Source organism: Anabas testudineus, chromosome 4 (assembly GCF_900324465.2).
Source record: "Anabas testudineus chromosome 4, fAnaTes1.2, whole genome shotgun sequence".
NCBI classification, from domain to species: Eukaryota; Metazoa; Chordata; class Actinopteri; order Anabantiformes; family Anabantidae; genus Anabas; species Anabas testudineus.
This window is the reverse complement of record NC_046613.1, coordinates 10,001,800-10,025,121: the sequence shown is the minus strand read 5'-3', so window position 1 is coordinate 10,025,121 and position 23,322 is coordinate 10,001,800. Positions and strand designations below refer to the sequence as shown.

The window sequence follows — 23,322 nt, the reverse complement described above, 5'->3', positions numbered from 1 at the left end:
CGTCATTCAGTGACAGTTCAAAGAAACTGCTCCTGTTAGCCCAGAAGTGCTATTGATTTGCAGACCACCCTTTATTCTCAGGAGAGGAACTGTGCAGAAAAATGTGAAGAGCAAACCCTCGCACCTGTACCGTTATCTTGGTATCTGCATGCACCCCCTCCTCTTCAAGAATATGGTGTGGAACAGTGACTCATATGACTATCTCACCTTTTTTCCACATCTCAGTTGACCATATAGTTTTTACACCTCTGATCTGTCAAAAAGCATGTTTCATTTTGTAATAAATCACTTAGATCTTTTGCTTCCTTTCATCTTGAAAGGAAAGTCCTCTTGTCCTGCCCAGCATTTTGATACAGGGTGATAATAGTGTATTGTTAATTGCTTTATTTAATACATGCACTAAAGAATCATCTGCATTTCAGTCTCTGCACTCATTTATTTAGGTTTGTCGTCCCTCTGCATGCTCACAGACGAAGATCTCTCACTTACCTCATGCCTGAAATATTTTGAAATTGGGGGACCTAGACTTTCTGGAAAGTGGTTCCGAGACAACAGCTCATGCACTCAAAGGGTGAGTTGCTCTCACCTTTGGCTCAGTTTCTAGAAGAACCATTCTCGAGATCTTTTTTACTAGAAATCACTGTGAGTAATGTAGATTTTTGCTTCTTATGTAGACTTCAAAGTGACAACCCTGAAACTCTTGTTTAGAGTTGACTGTAGGAGAGGTGGAATTAATACATTAAGCCAACATCTCAGACTAGCAACTGTAAGATGTGTCATCAGCCAAGAACTCAACACCATCACACTATGAAATTACGGTATTAGCTATTTAGATGAGTCCAAGACAGTAGTGGTAAATGCACTGTGCGCTCAGCACCCCAACAGCATATCTTTTATTTGGTTAACAGGGGAAATTATGTCAGAATGCTCTTTAACACATAGACATTCAACTTCTGCTTTAGCAGCTATTTCCAGCCACACCATGGGAACATTGACAAGTGATTGAAGTGATGTAACGCAATTTGTGTGCATATGTGCGTGTCGGTAAAGCTTTTGTGTGTGTGTGGGTAGTAATCGCACATTTTGTGTTACCATGGTGTTGAAATGAGGTGGTCTAAATGGGATTGTAGTGGTTAACAGTTGTTGAACAAACAACTCACCTGCAGAAAGCACATGCTAGCCAGCTTTGTGTCAGGCCACGGCCTGCTTGCAGAACACTGAGTCACTGATTGATGAACAATCATTTAAAAATAATTATCCTTCCCCAGTTCCTTTTTAATGTATATGAACAGTGTAAAGGAGCAGTTTTGGCTGCGTGTTTTAACACACTCATTCTGATTAACCTAATTTATTCAGACCTTTCAACCCTGATGACACAGTGATGTATCCGTCACCTAAACTGAACTGAACTAAATTAAAGCAACCTTGTGGTTTTAATGTGGTGAACAGGGATCAGCATGACAAACATATTATGCCGTCTATAATCAACACAGCGCACCACAGCATGCTGCATGTGCTGCTGTGTTCCTGCCGACCGCTGCCCACGTGTGCAACATTAACACAAGCAGGTGGTGTTAATGCGGTGGCTGATCAATGTTCAATCTGTAGCTAAAGGGACATTTGAAAGTAGTATGTTGTATGGAACTTGATGCCAGTGGGAGCCCCAGGTTTATCTAATTCTCATTATGAATTACGTGTACCAGCATCAAAATGACTCATGTCAATCACTATTTGAATTTGCAACATAGACCAGAGATTAATTTCAGTTTCTGAACTTTTTGAGTAATTAGATTCAAACAAGAGAGTTGACTGTTGGACTAGTGCCAGGCAGTGTCTGCTGCCACAATAGTTGCTGTTGATGGTGAGGCAGAAAGACAGGAAAAGAGAGGCTGTTGAAAGATGTATAGTGTAAGTGCTCGTATAAGTGGCAAATGTAAGTGGTCGTATTTGGACAGAGAGGTACGACAAAGTGAATTCAAGACTGCACTGTTTTGGTTTTTATCTAGCCAGTAAATGCTGGACCTTGCATTAAGTTTGCAAAACCCATTAACCTACATAATGCTGTAATATGGTGTAAATAACAGGCATCTATCCATTATTTTACTTGCATTTCTTCTGTACCCCAACGAGAGGCAGAGTACTGTACAGGACGCCAGTCTCTAACAGGGCTGACATACAAAGACAGACAACCATCCTCAACAACATTCTTAAATATGAGCAATCTCAAGTCAAAGATTAACCATGTGTTTGAACTATGAGAGAAAACCTATGTAAACCCATGGAGAACATATAAACTCCACACAGGCACCCAGCTGATAGATTTAAACAAAGGTTGTTCTAGCCGTGAGGGAAACAGTGCGAACTACGACATGACAGTGTCACCCCATAAATAACTTAGTTAGTTGTGGATAAAATGAATTCATATTATTCAATATGGTTATCAAATTCCACATTACATTGAAATAGAGAACATGAATTCAGAGTTTTGGCAGTGACATCAGCTGCATAACAAGAAGTCATGACTCGTACGAGTAGTAATAGTACTTTCCTAATGATTTTATTATCAGCCCACATACTGTACAGCAACAAATAAGACAAGGTTGGAATCCAACCAGTGTCCAGGGTTCAGTTTTGACAAATAGTAAAGATGAAGGCAAGGCTACACTGAAGTCTGTGTCTAAGCAAACATTCAACCATGTCATGGGCATAGATTGGAATAGTTTATGATGACATTTATTATAGTGTAGCTTACGGAGCCAGATAATCAGAAAAACACCCTCCAGCTGAAGCTGCACAGTTAATGCTGATATCTCTATGTTTATGGACGTAACTCTCCCTTTACCTGCCAATACGATAATAGCAGTTTGTAGGCATTTTCCCATTGAAAATATCGATTAAAAACAAGAAAACAGTAGCTAGTTAACCAACTTTCAAAGACCAACATGACTGTGTGACCAGACTTTAATCACACTCCTAAGTATATCTCAGTCGGACACACTGTGAGGAAATGATGAGAAACACAAAGTTTCCTCACAGTGTTTGAACAACTTATATGATAAATGCTTAACGTGCATATTACGAAGTCCTGTTAGAGTAAAACTTCAAAACCAGATGGATCCATAGTTATTATTTTACAAAAAGCTGTGTGACAAAGAAGGTTAAGGGAGAAAGTACAAATACACAGACTTTAGAAATAATTAGTGTGTACTTGTTAGGAAGCAGTAATAGGACTGGCTAGCTAGTTAACTTTGTATTATTCAGATTTGCATTGCATATTTAATTTGGAAAAATGTATCCGTCCGTCCACGCCATAGACAATCTACAGCCTACACAAAAAGGTTAGATTTTTTCTTTTTTGTCATTAATGGTTATGGCAAAAAAACAAACAAACAAATAATAAAAAAAAACTATTACACTACTATTACAGTAACGTGCAAAAAGTCAAGTGAACACATTCTGTCTCCAAATGAACACAGATCTTTATGATCACTTTTAAAAGCCTGATACTAACAATAATAACTACAGCAACTGATAACTTGTGTCTTTTCTGTCCATGGTGGAGAAACGCGCACAGAAAAAGCTAGAGGCCATTCTACAGTACACCGACCATCCTCTACACAACATCCTGGTGGACCAGAGAAATAGCTGCAGTGGACGTCTCACCTCGCTGCGTTGCGAGACTGTAAGATACATTTTACTTTTGTACTCCAGGTCTGCTTAAGGCTACTGTGACCTCTGGATCATCAGTTTCTGGGTTATGAAGGAAGGAGTGAATTTTTAGCCACAAAGCATTAAAAGTTATCAGAAGCAGAACAAATGAAGACCTTGCCCACAACACTTTAATGTATATATTTTAATATTTTTGTAAAATATATTTAACATGGTCTCTAAATGTAACTGGAATACTGGATGATTCAAAGGCACTACAGCCACAGTATGGAAGAAGATGATATTATCTGCCCACACAGAAAAACCAAAGAATTAAATCATCATGCTTCACTGTTTCCATTTGGAGGGAGGCTATAACCCACAGGATGTTATGGCAAAGCTGTCCCGGCAGAAAACCCATAATGAATTTTTATTTTAGTCCAGAAGTCAATTTTACTGCATCTCTGCCCTAGTAAAAAAAAGTGAGAGTCCCACTCATGGTCTTGCTGAGCACAAACCAGAGGAGGTGATGTTACACTGCAGAATGTTAGCCGTGCAGCCTACGTGTGCCTTGAATTGTGAATAAACTGTCAACACTGCTGCTTGCAAAGCTCCCCCACAGCATCACACCTCCTCCTCTCTGCTTCACGTGAGCCACACATGCAGATACCATCATTTTAAGTTCATTGTGACTTACTTAGACAGAGGCAGAAATATTAACATTTAGATAACATTAACATAAGAACATTATTTACAAAAGTAATCATTCCTACTGGTCTAGGTTTCCCTCAGTCGTGGTTTCCATGTAGTAGTTTGACCATGAAGGCCTGAGTCACGTAGTCTCCTCCAAACAGTTGATGGTGAGATGTACCTGCTGCTTGAACTCTGACACGCATTGATGTGGGTTCTGATCTGAGGCACGGTTGATCTGTGATTTTTGAGATTAATAATAATCTTAACCTCTGCAGAAAAGGTTCCTTTTATGGGGCAGTCCCCATGAGAGCTAGTTGCATTGCTAGTTTGATGGTTTCTGCAACTGGTTCTTGACATTTTTTATTGACTATCCAGTCTTAAAGTACGAATTGTTGTTTCTTTTTACATAAATTTTTTTTTCCATTACTAGTCAAATAGAGCTACTGTCTGTGTGCCAACATTAACATGGCACAACACAACTGATGGCCTCCGTCAAAGCACTAACCAGACATACAGGTTAAGATGTTACCAGTAGCGAGCAGAGTGCATTTTGTTTGATTTAACACTTGAGCTCACTGCATGATTACATGTGTGTTTCAGTTGTAATGTACTCAGGCTCAATCTACAGTGTAGAAATTAATTCAGGTGTGTCCCAGCTTTGTCTGTTATACACCAATACGTCACAACATGTTTTGGTGTTTTTAATGTGGATGTGTTAGTCAATCTAACAGTTGTATAGTATTAGATTAGATTAGATTCTTCAGATTTGCTGTTATCTATAGTTATGATTGGGAGGTACACCACTGTATACTGGACATTCAGTCAGATATGTATTGTCTAGGTGGAGAGGTGTTTCCTTTGGGGATGGCTTTGCGAGGCAGAGCAGAGCAGGACAGGGGCAACACACCTGGGACCTGCTGCTCCTCCTCCTCATCTGAGGTGGCTCTCGTTGGAATCGGTTTCAGTAGAGAGGCTCCAGGATGGGATGAATGCGTGGGCAGGAGATTTCGAGGGAGTACAAGGGGACTGAGGAGGCTAGAGCTTGGACTGCCAGGTGGGTTTAAGTATGGATAGCCTGTCATAGTACGGAGGGCATATGCAGGGATGAAATAAGGTGGAGAGGTTTGGGGGTTGGACATTACAGATGAGTCTCTGCCGGCCCAGTAGTAGTCCCTCGGCAGGAACTGGTGGAGGGAGCTGGCGGTAGAAATGGGCTGTGCGCTGCTGTGCACATGATGTGGCAGTCGGTTGCTCTGAGCAGTGTATCCTGCAGAGTGGACCAGGCCGAAGTGGAGTTTGATGGCCAGTAATTCAGCACTAAGCCTGGCATTTTCTTCTTTCAGGGCCATAAGATGAGACTCCAGCACGTAGTCGTTCATCCGTCTCTTCTCCCGTGACCTTTTGGCTGCCTCGTTGTTCTTGCGTCGTTTCTCCCAGTAGAGGGCATCCTTCTTTTCTTCAGGTATGAACTCCCTTTTGCGACGGGGTCCCTTCCTCACCAGTTCATTCTCCACTCGTAAAACATGGCTGTCCTGGCCTTCGTGGAAAGGTAGTGACAGCGACTCCATGGTAGATGAGAAATGAGAAACAGCAGACAGAGACCTAAAATCAAGAGCAATAGATGGAGGGAATTAGTCTTGTGTGAGAGGCTGAGGCATACAGGTACTTCCTTTTTATGCAATGGTAACTTTATCTGATTTGCATTTCACCTCATTTTACAGTGACTATTTTTGTGTTGTGCTCAAAGCACTAGACTATTTCTGAACTAAATGATAATTCTGTGCGACTGCTGCTGACGATCTATTTACATGTGTAAGTGTGGGATAAAATTAGTGTTAGCAACAAATAAAAACCAGATGTTTGTCATGTTGAGATGTTTCTTTCTTGCAATAACAGTGCAACTAGAACAACTGAGTCAATGTTGAATGCCAGTAAAATCTAACAGGCAGTCCAGCCCATGTGGCCATATTCATCACAGTAGTCTCAGGGCTTCAAGTTCATGCACCTTCAACAGTGTTTTCCGTGCTGCACACTGAAATATGATCTGAATCCTTGAAACTTTTCACAGTTCTGTTTACTGTACATGGTGGAGCATGAACTAACTAAATATTTTACAAACTGATGGAGCCTTCGGTGGGTTCTCCCATAAGACCCCATAACGACACCTGTTACTGTTGCTGATGTTGGAATCATGCAGAACTTTTCCGTCTTCTTTTGTTTTTGTCCCGACTTCTGTTTCAATGTGTTTACGAAATAGAACTAACATGTTGAGTGAATACAATGAAAATATTTACTTTGTGCATCCAAGAAAATGGACAAATCACAGACATTGAGTCATGAGTCATTTGACAAATCAGCTGGTTATATGCAATATGTTTCACAGTATGTTTTATAATAGGGTAAAATGTTGTCTATTGTGAAGTGTAGACCCATGACATGTTCTCATCCTGTTACTAAAGTGGTGTTAATGCGGCCGTTTGGCAGCTTACTGTGTGGATAATTGTCTTGAGTGGTGTCTTTCTCAGCGACAAACTCAAAGAAAAACATCTGTCATGCCAGGCTGGGCGACATGACGCTGGTGTGGGTGTTCTGCCTACTCGTCAGCTTTTGCAGCTGCATCACCTGACTGGCAGACACGTCATACATACAGAGTATGACACATATGAGTCCTATATAGTATTATATGGATATCATAATGTACACACATAATGTTATATATGACATCACACTGTACAGTACATGATAAATGAATACACAAATTGACACAACCATCGGTATACTAGGTCTAAGATATACGTTACTATATAAATATAAAAAGTCCTTTAAATTTGACATTTTCCTGTCTTTTTTTTTTTCTAAGCCACTGTTGAACCTCACTTAGTCTAGCGCCTTGAACACTCAACCCACCTTCCTGACTCAACACCTCCTACCTGTCTAGACCACATTATACATACGGGAAACATTAGTGGACTATTGTTTGAGTCAAAGTGCCATTAAACACAGTCTTATTCAACATTGAGTTTGTGCAGCAGCAATCACACCTAGTTCCATATTTTAGTAGTATTTCACGTTTGCTGTTGTATGAGAGCTTGAACTCAAAAACATTAGCACAATGCTGTTAAACAGTAAAGTAAATCAAATTTGAAAGTAACGTGATTGTCACTTTCTCACTTCATCTCCCTCCCATGTCTCTTTTTGATCGACGTGTTCATCTAGTCACCACATCCACCTCTTCATTCATGTCGTTCACTGGCTTCACGTCATGTGTCTACGCTGTGGGACAAAAGGCTGTTTGGCCATTTCGTTGTGAGGGCAGAAAGTACAAACAGGAAGATATTTTGAATAACCAGACTGAGAGGATTGCTGGCAGCTTTTTAACTTTTTCATTCGCGTGGGTTTGTGGGTGGTTTCATGGGAAGCTGTGCAAGAAGGATGAACAGTGTGTTGTAACCACAGCAGTCCTCTGTACGTGTGATCATATACAGAGACAGAATCACTCACACATTTAGCTTACACATACGCCTTTTAAGTCATTGATGTTTCCCTTGTGCCTCATGTCTTGCAAACAACACTATAGCAGACAAGTTAATTTCTAATTAGATATCACAAAAATACTTTTTACTTGCTGGCACAAGTGACATCTCATATATGAGCTGCAAAAAACTGTCCATCGCTTGAGTGGTTACATGCGGAACTTGAGCACAAACCATAACTTTACAGTCTATTACCTCAAGAATTATCAGGTTGTATCCTCTTTAGCTGTAAGTACTCACTTTTATTTCCACACTTAAAGCATCTTCTCCTCATAAGCACTGACTTTGTAGTGCGGTGTAGTAGTTTTGATGTACCAGTCAGATTGTGCCGGAGGCATCAAAACGAAATTTTCAAAGAGGCCATGCACCCTGAGTGTGGTAGTGAGAACACGCATCAGGTTAAAAATATTCTAGCCTGTGCCCAGTGAGAACATAGACCATAAGCCCATACGTGTTTGTATGTCTATGTGAGAAAATGCACACCTGCATAGTAGTGTGCAACACAAAGCGTTGTATACTCAAAAAAGCAACAGCAGGAAGAGACAGAACAATAATCATACAGGGAGACAGTGAGAGAAAATAAAAGAGAGAGGGCTTCTGAGTGAAATCTCTCTTGAGGCCAAGCCTGCTCACTCCTCTGCTGCACATTTGCACCTGTTTCTTATTGACTAATTATAGCCAGCCTGCTTTTTAGTAAGGAGCTCTGAAACTTCTTCTTTTGGTGTCTATCCGTTTTCTCATACTCATACCATCTGCTGTTGTGTTGCTGCGCACGCTTCCAGCCATTGTTAAAATAACTATTAACTGGTCAGTTCATACCTCAGTGTACTACGTTCGCGTCTTTTCTAAACTGTCATCAGGGAAATTAGAGTGAATTAATGTCCTCTTGGGAAAATAAAAAGGTTTACCACAGTTCCTGGCTAAGATTTTCCGTTACATATATTCCTTTAAGGACACTGCAAATAATAGCGGTCTTTTTCTATGTGCTCTTTATATATATGTATATGTACATGTATATGGACCCCATTCAGTTTTATTAAGGTTATTAAACTGTAAGTGTGAACATGGCACTGAGCCGTCAGCGCTGTTGTAACAACAGATGTACGTACAATATTTAATTTAAATCTTCACGACATAAAATAGATACAGTAACTTACTACTGAGAGCCCATATGAAACCATCATTACCAACTGAATTTAATGTTTATTTTTACTATTCCTGCTTAAATACACATATTGAAAGCACTTGATAATAACTTATCCAGAATATGAGAACAGGATGTGGAAGAGCGCACAACATTAACTTGTGTTTCTGTCAGTTTGAGCATGTTGCAGCCATCACAGTATTAAAAGTGATGTTTTTTAGTCCATCACAAACTCAAACTTCACACATATTATTATAAACACTTCCATTTAAATGTTCAGTGTTACTTTAGCTCTTGCTATCTTTGGTTAGAGCTTAATCTTTTGTGTTATATTGGACTTTTTAAGAATTTAAAGGTGAAATTTTGTACACTGCCCATATTTGCAGACTACAAATGAAAGAAACATGTAACAGTGCAGTTTGGAACAACACCACAAGGCACAGCTTTAGAAAGTGACTGTAGCTTTAAATAAACCCATCACTGATTGTCTGATTGATGCATAAATGACTTATCACAGTGCTGTTCTACCACATAACAATACAGTGTTGATACATATTGGGCTTTTTTTGGCCACAGCACGAGAATCAATAAAAATGATCAAAGATCTGAATTAGGTTTAATGTGTGATTCTAAACCGTTGTTAGTCAAACTGTACGATGATGTCACCCTGGCGAAATCCTCAATATGAGATTAGTTAATGCATAAAAAGTTAACTATTGTAAAGTTCAGTTAGTTGTTAATATTACTTTTAAAATAGAAACACACAATGTACGAAACTGTCCGTTAAAGTAATGTTGCAGATAATATACAAGGTGCTGTACTAACACTTCCTCTTCCTCATTCAATTGCCAGATAGCAGTGTAGCATTTTCAGGTAATACATTATTAATTAATTGGTTTTGTTTTGATAATGTACAAAAAAATGCATGTAGGCTATGCTAAAATGCAAACGGGTGCAGCCATTTACTATTATTTAGCAGCAAATAAAGGCAACGGTTACAAGAGTTTAATGAGTTGGTCGCTCTTTTTCATAGCAAGCATCACTGTTATTGTGCTGTGATAGAACAAGTCATCGGTACTACATTTGTAAAAACTAACACATCTATCCTGTGGTCAAAAACAATTCAACCACTGTCTCTCCAATCTAACTGCTGTTTCTATACACACTCCAGTTTTAAGCACACAGTTTAAATATATAAATGAACTCAAGGCTTTACCTTCAACTGTTGGGAGCAGAAAGTTCTGCCACCGAGGTACCAATGGCCCAATTCAGAGGTATCTTTCACCCGGCACTTGTTTACCACTTAGAGCAGTGAACCCTCCTTTGAGACTGTTATACGATTGATGCAGTTAAAAGCGGAGGGGGGCTCATAATGTCTTGTTGTCTCTCTCCTTCTTTGCTTTCTCTCACCCGTCATGTGTTGTTTTCCTGTGTTCAACTCTGACTGTCCACCTCTACAGTCACATGAAAAGTGTCTGACTGCCCCCCTTGATCTTGATAGTGTTGTGGTGTTGGTGGGTTGCCCACACAGGGGTCTTCCCTGCATGATTCTGCTGTCAATTTTGAATAGACGTTTTGTGTATTAAATGCTTATATTGCGCAAAAGCATGCATATATAACTATGAAAAACAAAAAAACAAAGGAGCCACTTTAGTAAATAAAGAATAAAGTGAAATCTGTGCTGTTTGTTTGTCTTTGCAGAGCCCGGCTGTCATGACTAAAAGGATGCTTCATCATGTGTGGTGTATAGTATGAAATTACTTGAACACACAGACAGTTTTACATTTCAGGAACTTACCTGGTGCCTCTTCCCAGAAAAAGACTTAAGCGCAGCACTTGTAGTAGTAGTAGTAGTAGTAGTAGTAGTAGTAATAGTAGTAGCAGTAGTGGTAGTAGAAGCAGTAGTAGTGAAACTAAGCCTGCCAAAAGTTATCAACATAGTTGCTTTCTATATATTGACAGTAAACTTTAACTAAGTCGATTCAACTGAAGTGACTAAAATGTTTCTGCGTGTGTGTTAAATAAATCTTTGGCACCTCGGATTCACAGAAAAAAAAAAAAGAGAAGTGTTTGTCACTTATCTGTGTCGCAGTTGCAACTACATTTCTGCACGTTTAATATCCTCTTATTGCCGTGCTTTTTGGACCACACTTCACCTGCAGATAAGACATTATAGAAACACTAATTAACCCTCTAATCATATTCGAAGCCCATGATTTTGTCAAATTGTACCTCATTGCACTGTGAATTTCTATCTATAGACACAGTCACATGAAGATAAGTAAACTTTTTACTTCCTGTTGTGATGCACTGAAGCGGATAATGTTAAAAAGATGTTTGGGCAAGAAGACACGGTCTATCCTGTGTACCAAAGCTAAGTTCCTAAGCTGTAGACTAAGATTTAGGCCTGGTGTCTGTATGTGTTTACACTTCTGTTCAGTCAATGCCAGTTGAGTTTGTGGGATGTAATGTAACTATCTGTGAAGTCCTGTTGTCAGAATGTGAGAAGTATATGAGATGCACCTTTTACTTTGAGCATCATGTGACATTAAGACGTCCAGTCAGACCCGATCTTCACGCTCCTTGCACTGCACTTTAACGGGGATTGTGCAGCTCCTGCTGCTTTGAGCTGTGCAGCCGCCATTTGCCTCCTGCCGCACTATTTGTGTTGCAGCGCCCCCTGCTGGTGCGTACAGGGAGCGTGTGCTGCTGTGCGGTGCGCTACGATCCTTCCAATCAAAACCAAATGAGAAGAATTTTGTTTGTTTGTTTCTGACAAAATCTGAAAGTACTGCTATGACCCTTTTTACATAAACTAATCCGAACCCAGACATCACAATAGACTGAAGCTGGAGAAAAAATCTAACCTGTTGAGAGCAGCTATCCCGGATTGCATTGTAATAATCCATCATCATGCTGCTCTGCTATTTATTTAAGTTTAGCTGCTAATGACAAATATAGTGAAAAGAGAAGGGGCTTTCAACATGCAGTTTCCCAGCAGTGCAAGCAGTAAAATGAAACTTTTAGCTTCATTTGCACCAGAGCAACTGTTTGCAGCCTCCTATATAAACCTTGACCTAAACTGACATAAGCTGCAATAATAGGCAATAAAAAAGGTTCAATATTTGATCATGTGTCGCAAAGACTTTTCTTAGGGATTTTTTAAAAAGTCTTTTCAAGTATCACTTGGTGTACTACTACTAATACTATAATATTTTCTTAGCATCTTATTTACCAAACGTAAAAGAACATTTTGACAGAAGTTGCATAACTTGATATTTGGATTAAGGTGAAAATCCCCAGCATGCTGTATTTTTTATATGTATGTATTTAATAGCTGAAGAATCATCCTGATTCAAACATTTACGCAGTTATTGTTTTTTGTTATTTTATATATTTATTAGGTTGTTTTTATTTAATAATACAAAAAGAAAGTGAGCACAGAAGCAAAAGCAGACGCAATGGAAGATGATGTCTCACAGAGCTGCAAGCCTAGAAAACGGTTCAACGTTTGGTTTTCCATTGAATCAAAGTCTGCTGGGAAATCACGTAGTGGGGATAGAGGGGAATACCAAGTCAAGAAGCACTAAGTTTCGTTGTCTTTCACCGCAGGTAAACGGTAAAAAATCCACAAACAATCAGCCTTAACCCATGTAATCATATTGTCTAGACACTTCCTGTTGAATTTATATCTCTAATGTCCCAAATCATCAAGCCCTCCTTGTGCCCTTCTGTCGCTACATGTGCGACCTTTGCTCTGAACATCATTAATAAAAGATGGAGATGACGCCGCGTTTGTCCTGTTGTTGAAGAGCTTTGGTTTGGTCTCTGACAGCGGTGATCCGTGCGTGCGACTCTAACCTCTGCTTCATGGTATTAGAAGCTCATTTGAAACCACAGAAAGTCACACAATAATTACACAGTGTGGGACGTTTGCACTCTATATTTCGGAAAATGCGCACGGTTAAATACCGTTGTCAGGACAATCAAAATTTCATCTGTTTCCATGATGCCAGTGAAAAGCCTCTGGGTTGCATTCAGACTTGTGAACTAGTTTGTGTTAATTTGTAGTTGGAGAAACATATATACACATAAATATCGATATTAGAGCACAACCTCTGTTTTTCCTCACTTTCTTTCTTGCATAGTAAACGCATCGACAGTCAAACTGTCCCATTAGCGTCTCTCGGGGCTGAGGCGCGTCCCGACTTGGGACATCCCCGCCGGTGCGCTGCTGAACCGGCTCCTGAACCCTTTCTGTACGTCAGCCTCCACACCGACACCCTGGCCCTGTCTCTCCTGGATGTAGAGAGGCAGACCCGGATAGACGGCCGGTGGAGGCAGGTAGGAGGACCGCCAGGGCAGCAGCAGATTATTACACACTGCCGAGGGATTCAAATGGGGCATCAACCAATTCTGGGGCGGGTAGGACAAGTTGGAGGCATGGTGGAGTGTGTCAGGTGTGGACAGGAACGCTCGGATGGAAGAGGCGGAATAGGAAAACTCATCGGTGGAGTTGGGGATGTCATCGCTGGAGGAGACCTGTCGCTGTGGATCTAGCTCTGCCTCCGCAGACTTCCGGACCTCCAGAGCGGCTCGGGGAGAGAGGACGCGGGGCCCGGAGAGAGGGAAGATGCCCTGCTGTGTGCCACACGTGTGAGGGCTCAGTGGATTAAAACCAGCAGCACCTCTGGGTGCGCTAAAACCAGGGATCTTAGTCTCGAACGGGTGGCTGGCCGTTTCTTGTTGCCTCAGACTCAGCATAGAGGCTGGGCTGCTCCTGCTGTTGCCCCAGAGTCCCGGCTGGAAGAGGGCAGGGCCGTGAGTGGGTCTGGGAGAGGACAAGGTGGAAGCTACAGGTGCGGTGGGAGTTGCGCACACAGTGGCAGCTTTGCTCTTCTCTGCGCTCAGGCTGCTGTGATACTGCAGGCTGAGCACATGAGCCCGCAGCTGCGCGTTCTCCTCACTCAGAGCCAGCAGCTGACCCTCCAGCATCAGGTCGTTCAGCCTCCTTTTCTCCCTGGACCGCTTGGCCGCCTCGTTGTTCTTGCGTCGCTTGTCCCAGTAGTTGGAGTCTTTCTTGTCTGCGGGAATCATCTCCCTCTTGCGGCGTGCCATGGGGCTCAGGTGGCTGCTGCAGGCCCGCAAGCGCAGGAGACGCCGGGCCAGCACGGATGACCGTGTCACAGGGAGCAAGAAACCAGGTTCTGGATCAGACTCCATGTAGCCGCTGCTTTCGACCGAGGAAGAGGGTTCAGCACCGTCAGGGCTGCCCGGGGTGGACATGTCACAAGACTGGAGTGGGAAATAAAAGTTGTAACCAGAACATCAGTTATAAAATCTATCTAGAAGATTTCATAAGCTGTAGGGCGATAAATAGATGAGGGCACAGAGATAACTAACACACGAAACACCAGTGGCTTCAACCTCAACATCAAAACACTGCATGAGCAACATCATCAATTCAGTAATAAACATGAAACGAGTCATTCACGTTCACGCGTTTTATGATCTATTTACATTTTGTTGGTATATTTGGATGCATTTGTTTTTTTGTTTTGTTTTCTCTACTTGATTTAAAAACGAAGTGTTGACTGGAAATGTTGTTTACTGCATCTGAATACTTCCGCCACCACATAAACTCACCACATAAAATATTTTCGACAGCAGCAAAGAACATGTGAAGAAGTGAGTGGTTTGCTGCCTTCTTGTCTTAACGTCTTGAGATTTATAAAAATGTGGTGGTAAATAAAAAAAAAAAAACCTCACAAACCCCCAGATAAGACAGTGGGTAGATTAATTAAAAGAACTGACAGTAGTCTGTCTCATGTCTGTACTCTCCGCACTGACCTGGATGAGAAGATGACACCTGTGGGGTGACTTGGAGCACGGGATCAACCTTGACAGACTTGGTTGTTGTAATTCTGCAACACACAGCAGCAGACAGCGTCACATTTCAATCATTCACTCAAGTGTGTTTCCAAGTTTTAAGCTTGTGCCTCCTATAACGCGTTTGCCCGGAGAAGGCTGCGCTTACCTGTCGACGTCAATCAGTGGTGCTGAAGAGAGCTTGCAGAGCTGCCGAGGGCGCAACATATACTGTATGCATGCAGCCAATCGCGTTGTGTCCTCATACTGTCGGTTTCACACTGTGGAAACTGATCAGGCGACTTCACTTGGAGAGCGGAAGTCCAATACAGTGTGGTCACAAATAACCAACAGGTGATACTGAAATGAGTCACTTTGGATCAAGTGCCCTACTTACTGCTCTTTATTCTACTGCACATCGATCATCGTATGATCACAGCACAATAACGGCGAATTGATGGGAGCCAGTGTAAGACTAACATAAGTTATGTATAAAACACACACAGGTTTAAAAACTCATATAAAAAGTGAAAATGTAAACATGTAAAGTAATAATAATAATAATAATAATAATAATAATAATAATAATAATAATAATAATAATGCAAACAATGACCTTTGCAGTGGAAGAACAGTGACGTTGCAGTGCAAGTGTGCAGAACGTGTGAAAGTCCATAAAGAGTGTGAACAGAAACTGCTTCAAACTGTTCATATTAACTGAGCAGCATGGAAATTTGTGGCTTTTAATTCTCAAATAGAGAACGTGGAAATTATTGTCATCAAAAGTGGGTGCCCACTTACTTTCCATGCTTCCAATTGGGAAACTTTGCTCAGCTCGATTTCTTTTCATGCTGAACTGTAACAAAGTGCACTGAACAGAACAAACCTGTTTCCTCAGATCTGTGCCTTGCAATGATCCTGTCTCTGAGCTCTGCAGGCAGTTCCTTTGCCCTCGTGGTTTTTGGTTTCTGATACAGAGATACAGAGGTTTCTGCTATAGAGAAGTCCGGTCAACTCAGGTTACTGCAGGTGGACTCCAATCAAGGTGTACGAACATCTCAGCAACTATCAGGAGAAATTGGAGGCACGTGAGCTCAAGTGTTTTTGCAAGGGATCTAAATATTGTGTAATGTTTCAGTTTGTCCTTTTTCATAACATTAAACATTAAAAAAACCTATGTTCATATGTTCACTGTGTCATTATGGGATATTGAGTGTGCTGGGTTGGGTCCTGGTCCTAGACTTTTTATTCCAAGCAGCACCTTCTGTCTTCCAGGATGGTTGGTCATAACGAACATCAGGAGCAGTATCCTCCATGGAGAAGAAGGTTGGAGGCCAAGATCAGGGCAGCATGGAGAGAAGTTAGTCAGCTATTGAATCTACAGAGAGGAGTGATAAAGAAAGAGTTACTTAAGAAGTACACCAACCCATACCTGAGGTATTAAATACTTAAAAAACAAAAGCTTTCAAAACCATTATTTTATGTATCAATCTTCATGGAAAGGTCAGTGAACAGAACAAACCTAAATCAGTCAGTATTTCACCACCCTGGAGATCAGGGACCTGTGGTCTGTTGCAGGACTTACTGACTCTGGCTCTATGGGTGGACCAGATGCATTCATATTCCTATTCCATCCTACTGCTACTCCACATAGTGTGTCTGTTTAGATGGTTCATTTCTGTCCAAGCTACACTCTACGTTTGCCGTAGACGATAACAGTCAAGGTACAGGTGTCAAAGTATAACTGGTTTGTGTGACACGTCGCCTGAACAAATACAAGGTGAAAGTATGTATAGTTGTTCCAAAGTGATGTGCAAGACCAGCCATCACAGAGAGGGGAGGGGTGCAAGAACTATTCCAGTATGGGCATAATGGTGCACACAAAGCAGCGCACTACGTTTCATATGTGAGCATTTATGCATAGTGAGGTGTTTGTGTGACGAATGAGAACGGAGAATATTCAACTAACCTAAACAGCGTGTCAGTTTAGGAAAGTCACAGAAATATTTGAATACAGATCCACAAATCCACTGATATTCAAACATTTGATGACAATTTGTAATGGGGTACAGTGCCATCTTAATAAAACTCCTACTAAATGTTAAATGTACTCACAGTGGAGCTAGAGATGATCCGTGCATGGATAAAATAGTAATAATCATCTTCACTGGTCTAAATACTACATTTGGATGTGGACGGCATATTTTACCCATGCTGCATTTGTCTTCATTGCATATTTTCATGTGAGAGTCTCTCATACTGGCTGCCAACAGGCACTGTTTAAAGGCTCCTCAACTCTTCAATATCTGACTAAGGAGGTGAGGAAAGTTTGGGTTGAATCACCGGTCGCACTGCAACAAAGTGTTTTGTCATCGCAGCATACCTGCAATGTCACTTACAGTGTGTCACAAACTCGTGACAAAAAGGTGTCTGAAACTCATAATACACATTTGTCATCCTGGATGCTTCTATTTCAAGATCTGTCACAGCTAGATGTGACAAGAGCTTCTCCCACCGAGCGCTGAAGACACCTGATCAGAACAACACCACCCCACTACCGTAAATATTGCAACCACCACATTGTAAGATGGCTCTTCTGTTTGTTTTATACATTTTACTGTGGTGAGCTGAGCGTGGGGGCTCTCCACAGCAGTAGAGGGAACGTCCTCTGTGTTCTCGACTCTGTGTTTGTAGAAAACTCCAGCAGATTTTTTCTTTCTGACTCACTGTAACCACAGAGGCCACAGACGGCCTTGTTCCAGCTAGATCGTTCATTTAGCAAGAAGATAGTCTCCAGATTTTTAAAGAGGCAGTGGCGGCAGATTGCATTGATTCCTGGTGGTTAGTCTGACTTTTCAGATAAAAAGTTAATATTTAAACATTGGCACATTCACAGGAAGCCCATAGACTTAACACCTCATTGTAGCGGCAACAGGAACTAGTATACTGTCAAATGATACATAATACAGCTGAGGGTAACTTAATAAATGCACGACTGATATGTTTTTAGATTAAAGTTCTTCTGCTACTATCAACTGTATTGCATGGTACTGAATGAACATGCGCCTTCTGCGGATGACTCATTGTCACTGTACAAATGAACATGTACTGAAAGTATCTAATGGTGGGCCTGCGTAATTTTTTTACCACTGCCACCTTTGCCATTGTGTAGCAACACCCACATCCTGAATGCATGTTGCAGACAATGTCTCTGCATGTGGATTATTTATCTTGAGCACTATATGTCCTGTTGGTTTTATAGTGGAAAAGTGTCCAATTGAGTAAAACCGTTTCTCTTATTGGAGAATAATAATAACAACTGACCAGTGCTGTTTATAATTGTGTCATATTGATTATTGTCTGACAATAGATTTGATAGTTACCCATGATGTGGTCAGTCCAGCCTTTCATAAGATGCTTTTTGGAAAAGATAAGGCTGACGTTACTCTTTATATTTCTAATTATTACACGTGCACAGCTGTTTAGTGTCTAAATCTATAAAAACATTACTAATTTGAGTTTTCTATTTTTAATGGCTACATACAGTAAGCTCTTTAAATAGCTACACATTGTAGTTTGTGTCGTAGTACCTGCAGAAGGCTTGTGTGGGTTTGCGAGCTGTGTTGCTCTTGATCGCGTGAATGAGACCGCATCAACAGCTCTATTTGTTTTTTCATGTACTGTATTGCAATGATACATCACACAATCACACGTTTGTTGATGTTTAGCAGTAGTTTTTTTTTAACCATTTCTAACCATTGTCTGTTTTTTTTTTCTTTCTTTCAAAAAACAACCTGATTCCTTAAGTTTAGTTTTTAGTTTCTGATTTAGTCTTGAGTTTTTTGAGTCAGTTTTGGTTTTGTCTTTCTCTTTCACCTACATGTGTCATGCTCTGCTTTGATGTCACATGTTGCACCAAGTATTAGAGGACTGTGTTGGATTGAATATGTTACAGTATGATGATTAGTATTTGTATTTTCCTTAAAAAATGGTACAACATATCTAAGTCTAGTGTGCACTAAGGAGGTGCACTGATACAAGTCAAAGGTCTTTTTGGTTGCGACTCTGGGAGACATCTGGGAGAAATATGGTTTTGTCCAGGAGGACTCTTCCGTAGTTCAAAGAGACTTTTACAGGGCAACACTGTGTAATGTCATGTACAATATGTTACCTCAAGCTGATGCATTTTTCTCAGTTATTTTTTGTTATTCTTCTGATTTCTGTCACATGATCGAGATTGTGGTGAGTAAAAAAAAAAAAACCAAAAAAACAATTGACACATTGACAATGTGACAACGAATCTGCCTCTTATTGTCACTCTGGCCGGGCTTGCTCACAGTGCTGTAGTGACTATTTGTGGCAGAGGAAGGATGTACGTAGAGTCTGCTCAATAAATATACTCATCTTTATAAAGTGCTTGACTAGCAAGCAAGGATACAGCCACCAATAGATCATACAGTATATGAACATTTTGAAAGTAGTTTGCTGGGAAGCTGTAAAATTACTCTTTGGCATCTTTGTATTGTATATACTCTAACTTTTGTCGACCACTTGGCACCTTTAATAGTTAATAGTTTAATAATCACTGACAGTAACTCTAGTAAGACGACAGCTAGTAGCAGCAGACAATGCTTAACAATGCAATACAAAAGTTAACTCCGACAGTAGAGAGAAGCGACCTGTGTGCTTGTGTGTCTAGAGACATAGACTGCAAAAACAATTAATGTTAAGAAAAAAACCCTTTCTGTTTACCTGCTGCAGTAAGGGCACCGGTTCACTCTGTATGTTTTATGTTTGTCTGTATGAAGACCCTGCTCTTTCTTACAAAACATATGCCTAATTTGCAACGTGAGTGCACATACTCATATTAGAGATGACTACAGTGCAATCAGCCAGAGCTTCACTGACAATCTATGTTGATATACACAGGATTTTAGTATAAAAACAAAAAATTAATAACTCTTTGGATTTTCCAATAAGTGCAAGAAGTCTGCTCCTCAGCTGTCACCTATTCCCAAAATCAAGTCTTAGCAGTAATTACTGAACCCAATAACAGTGTAAGCTGTCTAAAATCATCCACAGCCTTCTCTGACTAGGTCGCTGCTGCTAACAGCACTCACACAGGTTGGCTTCTTAATTGGCAGCGTGAACTTACAGTTCATTTTCCAGTCATTGCGATTGTTGTTTGTGCAGTTTAGCCACAAAAACAACTTTTCATGATGAGCTCTTACTCATTTTGTATCATTTTGTACTCATTTTGTGTGACTTTCATCTCGGAAAGTCTTCATCTATATCTGTCAAATCACCTATAGGAACATGTGAGCCAGTGTGACTCACTGATTTGTTGTTTTGGACGACAGAGAAATTATATTTGGTTTTCTTTGGATTTGCTAAAATAAAAAGCAGACTAATAGAAGTCAGCCCAGCCTTTCATTCAGGTATCGGCTTTTGCTATAATACAAACTGGGTGAAACATTGTGTGAGGAATCAATAATGATGTAAAAGTTGTTATACAGATGTTGTTACATGCAGTGACGCAAGGAAAGTAAACGTTATTCCCCTGCATACATCATATTCTTCCGGTTTATCACGATCCAGACTTATTAACATGCATTTGAGGTCAATCTATCGACAGGCTTTGCTGCCAACGGTACGAGATATGTTGCAGATATGTTCTCTGCAGGACCACACCTTGCCTCTAAAGCGCAGTCTTATCATTATCATTACTGACAGGTTTGAGTGCACCCACATTTTTCACTGAAGAGAATAATACCACCAGGTGACTCATCGTTGGGGGTTAGCCTAATCAGTTTGTTCCTGTAAACTTTGATGCTGTTATGTCACTACCCCCCCCCAAACCCCCTACTCCTTACACCAAACCTCACTGCATGCTCCACTTTCAACATGCTGCTGTCCTCTGTCTAATTGAAGTCCACTTCATACTGGAAATACAGCTGCTTTGCTTTGCCTTCATCTTAACCTATTTAACTGGTTTTGAGTCATGTGAAACCTTATTTATTTTACAGCCCTTTTAAAGAGGCCTGTTGTGTGAATGCTGGAGCCCTGTGTGATCGCTGGGCCTGTCATCTGCTGGCCTGATTCCTGCTCCTGAACTCACGGCTTAGCTGCTAACCACTTTACAGGAAGTTGAGCCTCAGCAAGCACGGAGAGTATCGCCTCCTCATTGTCAGCTACAGTGTGACTTTTGTACTGTCTCACACGAAAGGCTTACAGTAGTAGTAACACAGGCCCCTGAGAAATATAAGCATTTCCCACAACCCAGCACCTTGTCACACTCAGTATGTTGATGGCAGGAGTGGTCTGAGGGTCATATACTGTTGAGATCCTGCAAGATACGAAATAAGATGCGAACAAACATGCTGACATCAAATGTGTAGTGGAAACTTGGCCTGTATTTTTGGCAATGTGTTAATGAGTGCATCTGTTTTGGGGGTGGTTCTCGTGTTATTGTAGCTGTAATGGTAAGCGTACAGTGTGTATGAAGTCAGATACAGTGTAGGCATTAATAAAAAGTGATTTACTTAAATGACTTAATTTATCAAAGTTACTTCCCTAACATGACAACCAAGATTCATACAAATTACAGTTTTTTTTTTGTTTCGTTTTTGTTTTTTTTTTAAAAGATGCTGCAGGTTTGACAGTTTCCATTTTGTATTGAACAAATTATGGGGAAGTTAAACTTGTCATCTTCACCTCTTGTGTTTTTTTTCTCTCACTGGCTTCTAACTCTGTGGTAAGAATGTGAGTTTTAGCAAGATGTGACCAGGAGATGTCTTTTTATATATATATAATAAATGACATCTTTGTCTGTTGGTCAGTTCCAATTTAAAAGGTATAGAAATAAATAAGATGTGTGAGAATGCTTGGTTTCTTTTGGCAGCTGGACCAAAAACCTGCGTGAGTAATGTTAGATTGCGTGAGACGAGGCACTATTTTAATTTGTCCTTTTCTTATTTTACATTCTCTAGCAAGGACACGTAAGTAGCATCATTGCATAGTTCCTCTTGGATGGTGACTAAGACCTAATCTATATATAATTGATTTCATTTTTAATTACGAGAATGTCAGTTATGATTACACACATGATCAATTGATTTACATGTTGCATCTCACTATTACCTCCAGAATTAATTAAGATTTTTGGTTGTTAATTTGGGTTGACTGTAGTATCAGTTGAATCTACATTTTTCCTATTTAGAATATATGTATATATCTAAATATATATATGTATGTAAATGCCTAATTGTAATACTCGTAAACATTTTTAGAGGATTTAAAAAAAAAAAAAAAAAAGAATCCACTGGTTTGGAGAGACGGCTCCCCTGTGTGTTTATGGTTGTGGGGTTTGGCAGCCGTGATGGGCAACGGTTAAACTGTAGTGGAAAAGCCAGGCCTCGTTTTTTTGTGGAGGCCTGAGAGCGCCCATGCCACACCACTGGCGCATCACCCTAACCACTCTGCTACACAGCCCAGCTGTAAAAATAGATAGGAAAGATTGCCCTAGAAAGTCACACACGCTCACATAAACACCCATATAAGACGTAAGATGCACACATCTTCAGGTGTAGATGTGTGGCCTTTGTGGGGACAACCTCACTTACATGGGGAAGAGAAATGAGACAAAGAGATATGAAACCACAAGCAGTACATGTAACTGACATTGAGCATATATTGAATACATAAATTCAGTGAACTGTCTTTTGTTCAAAGGTGTCATTGTTTGCAATTCAACCTTCTTGACCTTTAGCTGGTGGTTAAACTGTAGTAGGTGCCTGTCTCCACCAGGTGGCATTAGATTCATAAAAGATGAATGGTTATAAGTTAATATATGTTGCCCTAAAATTGAGGACTTATTCAAATGAAATAAAATGATATCAGGCATGTGAATAAAACTTAAAACAACAGCAGTGTTTTATAAACCTGAAATGTTGTAGGTTCCTTCCAACTTAAAACTTGAACTGATAATCATAAGAATATTGTAGGTTACTTTTCCCAATACTTTCTGTGCAGAGAGCAGCTCTAACAGGCAGAGCAGTTCTCCTTTGGCATTAAAAAAGGTTATTTCAATCTCGAAACCTGAATACTGTGCACTACAGAAACCAAAAGAAACAATAAATGTCAACTGGGGTTTAGTGTTGACCATGCATTCATCAGTCTGAATGAAAGTTGTTTTTTGTTTCCTGTTAAACCAATACTCCCTCTGCTGCTGGCGGAATAAAAGCATCATTACCATACTGTCACAAAGCCTTTTAGGAATACTGAAGTTATTTAGCTAAGTTAAATAATCACACAGTGATGTATGTTCGGACTCTTCGTGGGTCTGGATAGGTGTTCAGTCCAAAAGACAAAGATTTTTCAACAGTTTAAAACCTGCATAAAATAACAGAAAGAAAACAGTAACTCGATATGCTGATA

The 23,322-nt window shown here is 40.4% G+C and overlaps 2 protein-coding genes across 2 annotated transcripts; both read right to left on the bottom strand.

Moving 5' to 3' along the window:
• Positions 1–2,532: 2,532 nt before the first annotated feature.
• Positions 2,533–10,457, bottom strand: nfil3-4 (nuclear factor, interleukin 3 regulated, member 4). Its single transcript, XM_026344756.2, has 3 exons — positions 10,235–10,457; positions 5,249–5,943; positions 2,533–4,576 (listed from the first exon to the last, which is right to left on the bottom strand). The coding sequence occupies exons 2-3, from the start codon at positions 5,907–5,909 to the stop codon at positions 4,437–4,439; spliced, it is 801 nt and encodes a 266-aa protein (XP_026200541.1). The 5' UTR covers positions 5,910–5,943; positions 10,235–10,457; the 3' UTR covers positions 2,533–4,436.
• Positions 10,458–12,431: 1,974 nt separating this feature from the next.
• si:dkey-172o19.2 lies at positions 12,432–15,097 on the bottom strand. The gene is made up of 3 exons (XM_026344856.1): positions 15,056–15,097; positions 14,869–14,942; positions 12,432–14,313 (listed from the first exon to the last, which is right to left on the bottom strand). The coding sequence occupies exon 3, from the start codon at positions 14,302–14,304 to the stop codon at positions 13,195–13,197; it is 1,110 nt and encodes a 369-aa protein (XP_026200641.1). The 5' UTR covers positions 14,305–14,313; positions 14,869–14,942; positions 15,056–15,097; the 3' UTR covers positions 12,432–13,194.
• Positions 15,098–23,322: the final 8,225 nt, after the last annotated feature.

What these genes read in the sequence shown, in the direction of transcription:
- nfil3-4 (XM_026344756.2), bottom strand. Translation starts at nt 5,909, where the DNA reads ATGGAGTCGCTGTCACTACCTTTCCACGAAGGCCAGGACAGCCATGTT. An exon ending in GGAGGAGCAGCAGGTCCCAG is followed by an intron (nt 4,577 to 5,248) that starts GTGTGTTGCCCC and finishes CAAAAATCACAG; the next exon opens with ATCAACCGTGCCTCAGATCA.
- si:dkey-172o19.2 (XM_026344856.1), bottom strand. Translation starts at nt 14,304, where the DNA reads ATGTCCACCCCGGGCAGCCCTGACGGTGCTGAACCCTCTTCCTCGGTC.